Source organism: Trachurus japonicus, chromosome 11 (genome assembly GCF_045865225.1).
Source record: "Trachurus japonicus isolate A0001 chromosome 11, Traja_1.0".
In the NCBI taxonomy this organism is placed as follows: domain Eukaryota; kingdom Metazoa; phylum Chordata; class Actinopteri; order Carangiformes; family Carangidae; genus Trachurus; species Trachurus japonicus.
Genome location: NC_140917.1, coordinates 26,525,518 through 26,538,358, shown reverse-complemented (window position 1 = coordinate 26,538,358; position 12,841 = coordinate 26,525,518). Strand labels below are relative to the sequence as shown.

The 12,841-nt window shown below is 41.5% G+C and overlaps 1 protein-coding gene across 2 annotated transcripts in view; it reads right to left on the bottom strand.

The window, feature by feature from the left end:
- vps50 (VPS50 EARP/GARPII complex subunit) overlaps positions 1-12,841 on the bottom strand; it is a 113,329-nt gene that overhangs the window by 22,222 nt on the left and 78,266 nt on the right. The window contains exons 22-23 of one of the 2 annotated variants that reach the window (XM_085792050.1): positions 11,004-11,081; positions 10,404-10,484 (exon numbers count right to left, since the gene is read on the bottom strand). In XM_085792050.1, the coding sequence (XP_085648176.1) occupies positions 10,404-10,484; positions 11,004-11,081 (159 nt within the window). The remainder of the gene's footprint in view (positions 1-10,403; positions 10,485-11,003; positions 11,082-12,841) is intronic. The other variant, XM_085792051.1, reaches the window with a different exon arrangement.

Here is a 12,841-nt window from a genome sequence, read left to right as displayed (position 1 = left end):
AAGACGTGCCTATATATTTTGAAAGTCCCCTGGCACATCTGAGCGATGAGCATCTGCTGCAATTTCATATTTTTCATTTGCAAAAATGTGTGCGTAGTTAATTACTAAGTTCTAAAAAAATTTAGTTTGGGACTCTAATAAGGAACCAGGTTTACACTAAAATCCTGCTTTAAATTGATACTTGATGGTCTTTCTGTTTTCTTTTATAGAATCTTAAAGTTGTAAAGCTGAATAAAGCAGAATGTGGCACTTTACAGTGAACAGGAGGCCTATTTTTATTTTAAGAAATGGGTTATTTTTTATTCAAAGCCCCAGTATGCAACTTATTTGGCTTTTTATTAGCAAAAGTCAAATATTGCTTTCATAAATACGTATTTCACTGAAGTCGAATCACACCCGCATACAAATGAAAGCTTTCTGGTACCTTAGAATGAGTTGTTACAAGTCGTTACAGATACATAAGTGGGCGACGCACCGAACCGAGGCGGCCATGTTGCATCACCATTTTTTACGTTGAGTGGCAGCGTGACCGTAGGTAACCACGGAAACTCAGCGGAGCTGTGGGCTCAGCCTGTTAAAACTGTCACCACTGTGTAGTGTGAGGAAGGACGGAGGCACCGGTGTTGCGTTCAGGTGCAGTCAGGCAGACGGCCGTCGGCAAACCAACCGGATGTCATTTTACTCCACCAGAGAAAGACGGTAAAACAATACGACATCACCATGACAACATATTGTCAGGCCTGTATTGTTTTGCCTCGTGCTGGCGGACCACTTGTTTACATAGACGCTTGTTTATCCTGTTACATGCAGCGTCTGTTGTCTGTCTGACGTCTGCCCGATTTCACGTGAATGCAACATCAAGAATATGTTCCGATATGCAACCGCACCACTAGATGGGGGGAATTCCTACATATTATACCTTTAAATGTCAGGTTGATGATATTTTAGTTGCTTTTTGTGATCTAGAAGTGATTTTGTCAGTAGATGATAACTGTTTTATATTGATTGATCACTTATCCCTGAATTGATATCATATTTTGACAGAATTTGTGAGCAAACATTGAATATGAAGTGTTGTCCATTGAATCAATATAATATTGTATAGTCATAAAACGTGGTTTATACCCCTACTGTGCATAAAATGAGTTGCTCATTCATATGGTTTTGTTCTGCACCAGGTTTTGAGGGGATTTTTTTCATTGATACTCAGATGATCACGAACACGAACTCTCTCCTAATCCAGAAACAGCCGCTCTCACTCTCTGGTCACAACAACTAGACGCTCTATGTCACTGGGAAGCTTTGTCTCCCATTGAGAAACTAAAAATATCCGTGTAGGTGTCTGAATGCCCCAGTAAATCTGAATTAAACTAACAAAAGTGGGGCCAAGACGAAAGACTAGAGGGAGAGAACAAATCTTTTCTTTGTCAGCTCTCTGTATTTTAATTATCTGTCTGGCAGTGAAGCTCAGATACAAGTAGCCCTTGAAGTTAATGAACCATTTTAAGACCTCTTTGCTAAATGATGACTGGGAACAAGCCTAAAACTTTTCTCTAACAGACAGATAATTCTTCTCTGGTCCTGGGTAACACTTCACAAATGTAATGTTTTGAGCATGACTAAAGATAATCAAACCTTTAACTTATAAGATGTTCATATACAGCTGTGACTGACATAACTAAAGGCCATAATTACTGAAGTTACACTTTGGTGAACCAAGCTGATAGGAACACGTTAACAATCACACACCGACAACATCGTGCTGTAAAAAGCAGAATGTGGCACTAATTTAAAACATTTAGTTTGACTCTTACTCTCATTAATTAATTATTTCAGTGTAACAGCAAAAGTGAAAGCACGAAAAATATATATATATCACAATTCAGACCATGGTGGAAACTATACTCAAGAAAGTGAAGTGTTTGTGTGACTTCAGTGTCTGATCACACCTTTATTGGAGCGTAACCAAATGCCTCTGCCTTCGTACCTAAACGCATTTGACGGCTTTATTTTTACATATTGCCTTCTCTATGGTCTGTTAAATTCATAACCTTAACATCTTAGGTTCTGTCAGCATCCATTGACAAAACAACACAGTTGAGATTAAACTGCAGTCTTATTTCTTTTAGGAATATGCTGCAGTCTCTCAGTCGTGCTGTAGTGGCTGTGTCCTCACCATCAGGACCTGATAAGACTTCACGGATGATCAATAATTAAAATGTAAGGTACAAAACAGAAGATGAGTGAGTCAGACTGCAGAAATAATGGCTCCCTTCAGCCAGAGTTTATATATAAAAAGATATTTCTGGTGTTTACAGAGTGAACACAGACAACAGCAGGACAAAAATGGATGGGAAGGAATAGCAGGACTTCAAGAGACACTTCCCTGCAACCACATACATTTGAAGCCAAACATTTGGTTTGGAGAGTAGCATTACTACCAAAGCTTTCTGTCAGCCTTGCTAACATCCAGTAGTTGAGGAGGAGCAGTTTGCCCAAACATCATGTTTTGTCTGTGAGGTGTTATTACCAAAGTGGTTTCCCCACGTGGACCAACAACATGAAGACATCAAGCATCAAAGCCGGGGAGCTTATCTACTCTTGTGTAATAATTAGAATTTAAGCCCTCGAATTCAAAATGAAAATAAAACTTTAAAAAATGAACGTCCAGGGAGGGATTTGAAAACAGACAAGAGCAAAGCTTTGAGTAAGAATGAAAAATAGGGATACGGCAATAGTTTGATGACTATCAATCCCTGCTGTTTTTCATCAAACACATCAAAGACAAGAGACTGAGCTATTTACTCAGCTGACGACAATTCATAATGAGGATACATGGTTAGAGCAGTGTTTGTGTTACGATTCATATGGGACATGTCATCTCCTTCTCTTAACACTTTAGGGAGAAGCGACACTAGAGGTTTCTATTGATCTGAACAGTCGTTCTCAGAGCAGGGTCCACTGGGAAAAATCCCACTGGCTTCCATTTCCAGGCTCATCCACTGGAAAACTTTTCATATCACATACAGGATCATACGTGTACCAACATAACTACGTTGTGATCATCTTTAACACAAAACCAATCGTTGAGATTGGGTGTAGCAGTTTCCAAACGGACCTGCTCCAAGTGCAAAGTTTGCCGTAACGCTGGGGAAACAAAGTTTAGCACCCGGCTTCCTCATTACATCTAATGCATTGCAGGCAGTGGGTCTCACTTGGCTCTGATAAATTCTTCGTTTTCGCTAAGTGCTGAGCCAGTGTTCACCGCTGCTGGAGCATCTACGTTGTTATTGTGTTTACCCTGCGTGTCAACAGGGCAATCTGTTAGGACAAGGTCAGGTTTGAGTAACAGCCGGAGGTAGTTTAGAGGGAGAAAGCAGCAGACACTTGAGAAGAGATGGGAACTGGTGTCAAATCTACTGGAACAGTCATTTGAACAATGTTAAGTAATGTTATATACAGTATGCTTGTAGGATTGACAAGAAACAGCATAAATGGCTGGTATATGACGACAGGCCTGAACATAAGCTTTATAAATATGAATTCATAATAATAAAAGTAAGATGTTTTCTATTCTGTGATCATTTCACATGCCAAATTAGTTTATTTGCATTTTTGTCTGTGTAATTAGCCACAGTTAAAAGTTGGTAGGAGTCAGTTTGAAAATACATTGTATCAATCAGGATTTGCATTATATGAATCAAATTGGGGTGTGTTGGAAAATGTTTTGCTCATATTGTCCAAATATTGCACATACAGTCATTATATAATATGTTTTGTTAGGACAGTGAACTTTAACTTTGCTGTCAGAAAATGTTCAATGTTTTTTTTTTTTTTGTATATTTTTGGACAGGAAATGGGGAGAGAGGGCGAATGACATGCAGTAGGGCCACCAGATTTGGGATTCGAACCGGGGCCGGCTGCAGTGAGGACTGTATCCTCTGCATATGGGGCGCCTGCTCAAACCACTGAGCTACTGCATACGGCACCCCAGAAGATTTTCAGTGTTAAAAAGCAATGTTTTAAATCTCAAACCAAGTTTTTAAAGAGATTTTTACCTTTGAACTTTGAAGCTGCAATAATAAACAGAAGATAAATTTATAACAGTTTTCACAACCGATTATTCAAGACATTTTGTAAGTATAATGCCAGAAGGATTCATCGGTTCCAGCTGCTCGTTGTTTTGGGCTCATTCCTCTAGAGTTTTGGAATAAATTGACCAAAAGACCTGAGAAGACAACAACAACTGAAGTCCAGCTCAACAAAACTAATTTGGCCCTCATTACCTTTCAAATAATAACAGGGAGCTTTAACTGGCAAAACTTTTAAAATGTTATTTCCCTGTAAAATGCATCTAATAAATAATAAGAACTTGATGGCTGTGTAATCACGATTGTCATGAAGGAAGGCTCCAGCTGGGAGTTGGAAAGTGATCTCTCGGTTGAAGTGTCTCAATCTATGGTGATTGACTGCTTACTCCTCTACTACCCGTTCCGTGGAGATTTATGGCCACGTTGAGTGGACTGGCTGCCAGGCAATTACTGTCAAGTGGATCCTATTGCACCTCTTTGTCACTCTAATACTAGAAATTTGGTTCTCATTAGATAAATGTCAAATGGAATTAGGGCCTTCATTTATTTTCTGCGACACCACCCGACCCCTCTACACCTCTCTCTCCGGCAACTTCCTTTCCTGTAGCTACTTGTCCACTCACCTGCTTCAGGATGACTAAACAACCGGGACAGAAGGAGAAAATACAGCGGATGAATCGAACAACCTGAACATGAATGGACCAAACTGAACCGTGAGGCGCTGGGAAAAGAGCGACGTGCAACGCAAATGAAAGGATTTAAATGAAAGTGTGTATTTCTGCTGTGTTCGTCGCACTGGGAGATGTGGTGAGTCATTGGCAGAGGTTGCAGACAGGAAGCCGAGTCGCTGCATCGATGGGGATCAACTGTTTCCCCATCACAGCTGAGGAGCATGACCTGCAGCTGGGCCTATCACTGAAGTGTGTGTATGTGTTTGTGTGTGTGTGTCTGCTGAAACCCCCATAAATGTCAATACTTTTGATATCCTGACAACTACAGCATAAAGATCTCACCATGGAGCTTAATTATGATGTATAATCCCTGTCAAATGGCAATCCCCTCTGGCTTGTTGCAGCGTTCACAGAGCGAAGACAGCAGGCCGCGACAAAGACACCAGCCTAGACAGTGATGTGCCCTCATGAGAGACGCACAGCTAATGACCGGGTTCAGCCTTTGGTGTGTGTTTGTGCGTGTGTGTGTATGTGTATGTGAGACAATGTCGCCTGTGTTTATGTGCGTGTGAAATTAGCCAGTGCCACTCACGAGGGGCATCACGCCAGTGTGTGCCAGCTGTGCCAAACCAGTGGAGCAAACCACAACCACAACACATACTTGGGGATTATCACCCTGCCACTGGGAGACAGGCAGGATGAGGCTATGAAAAGTGTGTTGGATAGTGTTCAGTGTTGGAAATTATGCACAGTCGGACGACAAACCTGGGAGGGTTAGCTTGTTTGTTGAAGTTAAAGGACAATTCCAGGCAAATGCAACTCAGGGCTGTATTTTCCTAACATTTTAGGTCTAAAAGAAGGAATCAGAATTTCTGATTTTCAGTTTAATTGCTCCTGTTTTGCATGTTTGAGTAGCCATCTGACGCTGTCTGTGGAAAAAAATTGTGTCTTTGAGCCTGAGCAGTAGGGGTGTGCATTGGCACTATGCCCTCACAATTCAATTCGATTACGATTCACCAGGTAACGATTCGATTCAGTTCGATTCTGCGATGCATCAAAATTCTACTGCACACAACAAGGCAAATTTTTCATCAGTCATGAGGTAATACAAGCAGTCAGATATTGAACAACAGATTTTATTGGCTGCTATGTGTATATTATCACTCTCCTGTATCTTTGCCGGAAATGCCCCCGGAAGTAATTGAAACTTTACAACTTTATTGTCCACTCGAGGCCAGAAAATAAACAGTGACATAATCGATTATGGCACGTTGCCGCATCGATGCTGAATCGTGCATGCCCCGCATTGCGATGCATTGCAGAATCGTTTATTGTTGACACCCCTACTAAGCAGCGGAACTTCCATCCGCTCCCATTCATTGCTGCCGTGGCGATGCGGGGACAGACACAACTACCGCAAAACAGGAGCAATTAAACTGAAAATCTTCAGATTCCTTCTTTTAGACCTAAAATGTTAGAAAAATACAGCCCAGAGTTGAATTTGCCAAGAATTGTCCTTTAAGAATTTGAATTCTTGGTATAGGTGTATTGTCTTGTCTGTTTGTGTGTTTTTGGGTGTGCATCTAGAGACACACTCACTACCAGGCTCATGGTGCCAACACAGAAATTACCCGACTCCTCGCTCCTGTTTCAGTGCCAGGCCCGAAAAAAGCCTGAGTCCCAGTCTACACTAAAGCTGCTGCCTCGTATACAGGCCAATGCAAAAACAAACACACACACATAATCTATAAAATCGCACAATTATGAGTTGACTTGAGTAACTGTAAGACACGATTTAAACAAAGAAAAAAAGGAAATCAAACATAATTTCCCAGGTGATCTTATCTTCACGCCTGGACCTGGTGTGAACATACAAACATCCCATTGTATATTCAGTCAGAAATGGCAATAAACTATGTGGAACGATACAAGCAGTTATTTGTGCTGAGAGCTGAGAGGCATGTAATCACTGACACACACAGCTGCGGAAGAGACAGGGGCGATAGGACAAACAGATAAGATGGAAGGAGAAAAAGAGAAGGAAAAAAATGACAAGAATGAGAGAGAGATAGTTAGAAAAACAAGTGATTAAAAAAATGGACTGACAGAGTAAATATTAGTGGTTTATGTAGTGAGAGATGTAAAAGACTGGCCTTTGGGGGGGAATGCTAACCTGTGTCAGCTCAGCGTTGCCTGCAGCAGAAACTCAACAGCTGTCACAGCTGAACTTTCTGGCAGCGACAGTATGGCCACAGATGGGTTCATGGCATTATACTGATATGACACTGTCACCTAACCTTCCCTGTGCTGTGTCACCAGAGGATATGAATTTTTCCAAGCAAAGATTGTGAGCAAATCATTATTTCACACGACAGCTGACTCCGTTCCCGTAAAACAAGTGGGAGCCTCACGTTTAGAAAAAGATGACATGTGACAGTGGGCGTGATTAAACATTAGGTAACAAGTGTTTGGGGGGGGAAACGTTGAATCACTGAACAAAGGCAATTACACGTCTGCCACTCTCAGATGTTTCTCCCCAACCTCACAACCTCCAAACACAATAAATTAAATATTCAAAGCCAAAAGTGTCTGAAATCGAAAAGAAAACTGTCAACACCGGCAAGCAACAGGGGTTTCAGACAGGTAATCAAGAATACGGGAGGCAGGGAAACAGAACATGAACTAGGGGATGATCTTTTACTTTTTTCCCCACGGAGCTTCCAGTTTACACCAAAGCCGCTCTGCACCTAGGATGAGATGAGATGAGATGGAATCTCACTACTGTTCATGAGGGACACTGAGTCATTACCAGCACGTTGCTTTTGGAATCAAACCGTTGCGACAGCAAATCAGGGGAACAAAACCGCAAGGATTCGTCGGCTCAATTGAAATGCAGCGTGCAATTAACTTTATAATCTGTTTACAAATGAGGTCTACCCTGCCACAATCTCTGGAGTGTGTGGGTGTGTATTTGTATGCAGGTGGGGGAGTGCACTTTTCAGCTCTACGTGAATGTAGATCTTCACTGTGAAGTGAAGTCAGTTCTATATGGAGAAAAAAAGATGGATTTATAATCCTTATGTCCCCACATTTAACCATGGAAACAGGATGAAAATAATGACGAATACATGGCGCTTGGTAAAATGAGAGCACTATACAAATATCCACAGGTACAGTATACGCAGCCGATGTATATTAATATCTTTAGTAGATGAGGGTGTATTTGTGATTTATGTGCAGGTCATGATGTGAAACACAGAAGAGCAAGACAGCGAGACAGTGATGAAAAAGAAAAAACTAGGGAGTGCTGTGCTAGTTTGGAAAATAGGGCATTTTTCCAATATATGATGATTTATTGAGATGAGCTAAACTAGTTTTGCATATGTGAAAGGACAGGATAAAAACATTAGGGAGGATGGGTGTAGTTACAAAGCCCTCCCACTGAGGTGCTTTTTAATCAGGCAGTGTGAGACGGCCTGTAGTGATATGATTATGCACATCTGCGTGTGTTTACGTTTAGCTTTTGTCTTCTGAGAGAACTCATGCTTTCTCACAGGAACCTACAAATGCCTCAGTGTGATGCATCTCTTCTTTTCTCTCTCTCTCTCCACCTAGTCTGTTCATTTATCTGTCCGCGTCCATTTGATCAATTGAGCAGTTCAGAGGATAAACATATTCTCCACAGAAAGCAGCAGAGCACCGAGCTCATCAGCCACAGCTCGTCTGACAATAGTCTGAAAATAGCTGAAAATGAGTGTAAGTAGCTGCTGTAGTGCCCCCGATGGGAGAGACCGGGCTACTGCATCACACTGCACAACAAAGTTGAAAGTTTTGATAATTCATCATTCTTTTCTGGGTTTTGACTTTTATCGGTTTTCCTCCCTCCATCTTTCTGCCTCATTTTTCCTTTTCCTCAGGCCGTCCCTGCACCACTCAGCTATAAACATTACAGCCAAGTAGCTAGCACTGCTAAAAAAAAATGTCATTGTGGTGCCCTGTCAAATAACAAATGCTTTGTTTAAAAAGCAGTTTTGGATGGTGTTTGCTCCATATTATGGAAAACTGCTGATTGTATCTACACGCTAAGGCGATGCTGGTTGGAGAATTCAGTTCAGTTCAATTCACCTCACTTTATTTTCTAATGCACTGTACATTAACACTGAAGGTTGCCATGACAGCTTGTCATTAGCTTGTTATTTGCAGTAACAGGAGCTGACAGCCCCTGATAATGTGCACACTGTAAACTCACATCATAGCACAATCCAAATGAGATTGAGCTACTGCCAGATCTTTTCTAAAAAAAAAAATAAAGACTGCGAAAAAGACTGAGAATAACAGAAGACACAGAGTTTCTCGCTCGCTGGTGTGACGTGAATGTACAAACCAGATTAGAAGAGAGTATTAGAGAAAGAGTACTTCAAAAATAAAAAAAGAAATCACATTACTCAGGAACTCACTATGGGACAAAAGTATTTTCTTCTCTGATTTCAGAGGTGATGCAGGATTGTGAATCATAATATTATATATGATAAAATCGAATTTAATGAATAAGTAATTTCAATATTTATTTTCCAATAAAGCAGCTCTGGATATTAAATATGTCTGAAATAAAAACAGACCTGTCTAACTAGACACCCTTAAATACAATAATAGCAAATTAATTATTGCATTTGAATCCAAATTGTAGTGACTAAAATGTGAATTTAGTGAAACATTCATTCACAAGTCAATCCATAATTACATAATTAGACTTATGGAAAATAACTTATTTTTCTCACTAAAAACATTAAAGAACTACAATTACCAGTTCATAGCTGTCTGCCTTTAGGTTACATCTTTGCCATAATTGCTGTCTGTTGAGTAACGGCTAAAATGTGTGTTGACCTTTGATCTTTGATCACCACATTCAAATGAGTTTGTCCTTGAGTCCAAGTGAGTTTTTTTTGAAGAATCTCAGTCAAGGTGTATGTGAAATACTGTGTCCGTGTGAACGGGACTGACGTAGGATGGATGAACAACCCCAAAAACAATATACCTCAGACCTCACACTGTGTAGAAACCTCAGCACTGCGTCACAACAAAACCTCAACAGAATTTCCCATTTGTCTCCAGAGGTTCAACACCTCGAGTAGCAGCTTCAATTCCAGGCCTGGTTTCTCTCAACACGGACCAAGAAGTCTGTTCAATATTGAGATGAACGACAGGCCAAAGTGAGAGATGACAGCATTATCATCGCATAACCAAGAGAAGACACATTGTAGGCAGATACTCAGACAAACAAGTGAGAGTATGGATGGAGCAGACTAATTGTCTCCATGTAGTACTGCAGAAAGGAGCAGCGACTGAGAGCCCTAATGGAGTAACACACACACACATCCACCCCGGTGGGGCTACATAAACAAAGGGAGGTGTGTGACTGTGTGAGCGACCATTGGCCGGATAATGACGGCCCATAATGCATTTTGCAGTGACACGTGCTGTGAGCTCTTTCCACAACAAGGCCACACATGTGGCCGCGATGGATGGACAGGAAAATACAGAGAGGGATAGAAAGAGGAAAGCGGTGCACAGAGACGTGCAGAGAGGTGTGTGTGTGTGTGTGTGTGTGTGTGTGTGTGGGGGGGGGGGGTTACAGTCTCACCATGTCAATGAGGCTCTCCTGGATCCGGTTCAGTGTGGTTCTCAGTCTGCTGCTGATAAGGCCCAGACCCGATGACTCATACTGTAGAGTACACACACACACACACACACACACATATATACACACAAAGTTAGTGTCTGCACATTCACGAGCAGCTACCGCCATGAGAACACATGCTTTTGCACACATCTGTATTCACACACACACACACACACACACAGCAACATCTGCTCTCATCTCACGTAGCCGGAGACAAGAGCATCTTTACTTTCTGCTTCTAGCCGAGTCTAATCCAAAAGAGGGAGGAGCAATGGGGAGGAACTAGACATCACTGTCAGATAATCACAGCAGCTACAGCAGATAGATGACAGATGGGAGGTGGAAGTCAGAGGAGCAGAGGTTTCAGCAAACTCAACATCTAAACGCCTCTGAAATCACTTTCAGACGTGCTTGATGTCGCTTGAAGGAAGCAAATCACACAAGAGCCTCTAATCAACCACAATCAAGCACCAAACTACTGGTCAACCAAGTTGAAACCTCCAACAGAGTGAGTGTGACACCGGGGGCGTGGGTCAAAAACACTTCTGCTTCTACTCTTACCAAGCAAGCAGGGCCCACCACCCAGGCGCTGCCCGCCTCCCTGCCACTGTGAGTGGACAAAGACGGGCTTGGGACAGGCTACGGATGGAGCAGCAGGAGGGAAAAACAAGAAGCAAACAGGGTCAAATTAAAAAAATGAACAATGTTGAGAAAGTCTTATAGCATTGAAAAAGAAGGCATACATACAGAAAGAAGCAAACAAAGAGACAATTAGATGAATGGAAGTAAAAGGAGGGAATTATTCTTCATCTACTGTTTTCTTTCCTCACATTTAAATGGCCTGAGCCACAGATACAATCTCTTCTAACTGATCAGAAACAGTTGGTCTGGCAGGTGTGCTAAGGAAATATTAAAATATTGCTGAACCGTGTTAATAGGAAACACAGTATCCCTCTTATTGATCAAAATTTTTAGAACCAACTTCTCTTCCTAGGTTTGGACAAAGTGTCTCGAAATTCAAAACAAAATGACACAACAATAGCTGCTGCAGTCTATGTCTATGTGCACATTGTAAAACTGTGAAACAATATAGTTGATAAATTAGCACCACACTCCACTGATCTGCATGTGAGGCTCAGTTGACCAAAGTCAGTAAGACACACAAAGGAAATTTAAGGAGAAAATGTCATCAAGGTCATATAAACAAATATGCAATTGAGATCATGCATTGTGGGCAATTTATCAAGCATATTGGGAGCATTTGACCCATAATAGAGGTTTTGTTTATGTCCTCCAACTCTTAAAATGTTCCTCTTCCAAAATCTGCCCTGGAGGAGTAAAATAGCTTTTTATCACAGAAGCACATTTCAATTGCAGCTCTTGGCCATCAGCAAAGAATCAATATGCGAGATTATAGTCTTAAATCAATCTTGTTCAATTACTTGAAAGAAGACAGAATGCGTTTGCAAGACCGGGGGGGATTTTATTATAGGTCATCGGTGGCTCTTTTCGTTGTAAACACTCTGACTTGCACATGTGCATGCAAGATGAACAGCACCCAGTGTGAAGAGCTGTCTGTGGGAGTCAGGAGTCGAGAATAAAAATTATTGCTCGTTTTTCACAGAAGCCATCTGTTCAAGTGTCTGATAGTTTCCTGACTCTTTTCTCTTCTCTCTCTGCAGGTCTGTCTCAGCACCTGTTTCCCTCTTGTCTGTTTTGGTAGCCAGTCCCTCTCCTCCCGTCTTTCTGTCATCACACTGCGACCCAATACATACTCATCCATCTTTATCTTCCCTGCATCCTGCAGTTCGTATCTCTCCGTTTGGCCATTTTTCCCCCCCTTTCTCACTATATCCTACTTCTGTCTCTTCTTAGAAAAGACACTCAGGTGAAATATCCAAGTTTTTCCCATGGGTCGAAGCTTTTTAGAACATAAATCAATTTTCCAAAAATGTGTTTGAAAGTCTGCCTCTCTCAATGCCAGCAGCTGAAAGCCTGTTTATCAATAGTGGTGGAGTGCCACAAAGTGCATCTTTAACACATGTGTGACAGAGACAGTATAAACTTGACTTGACAGAGCCAATATACACAGATAATGGGGGTATTTACCCTTTTGAATATTAATGACAACCATTACTCTGCACATAGAAAAGTCAAGCAGTCCATCTTGATTCCAGCGTTGTAAAGAGAGCGGAGCCCGGGTCAAAATAGCAGAATATGTGCAAAGTATTCTCTGGCAGCTTTTCAAAGATTCATGGGCACATTAGCATTTTACTGTTACTGTGTAGATACCTCTCTGGGTGAGGCAATTAATGAAATGTGCGGGTTCATGTAGTGATGCTTAATGAGGACTAGGGCCGGGGTGGAAGAAGAAAAAAAAACAGAAAGTCAGAGTTTCA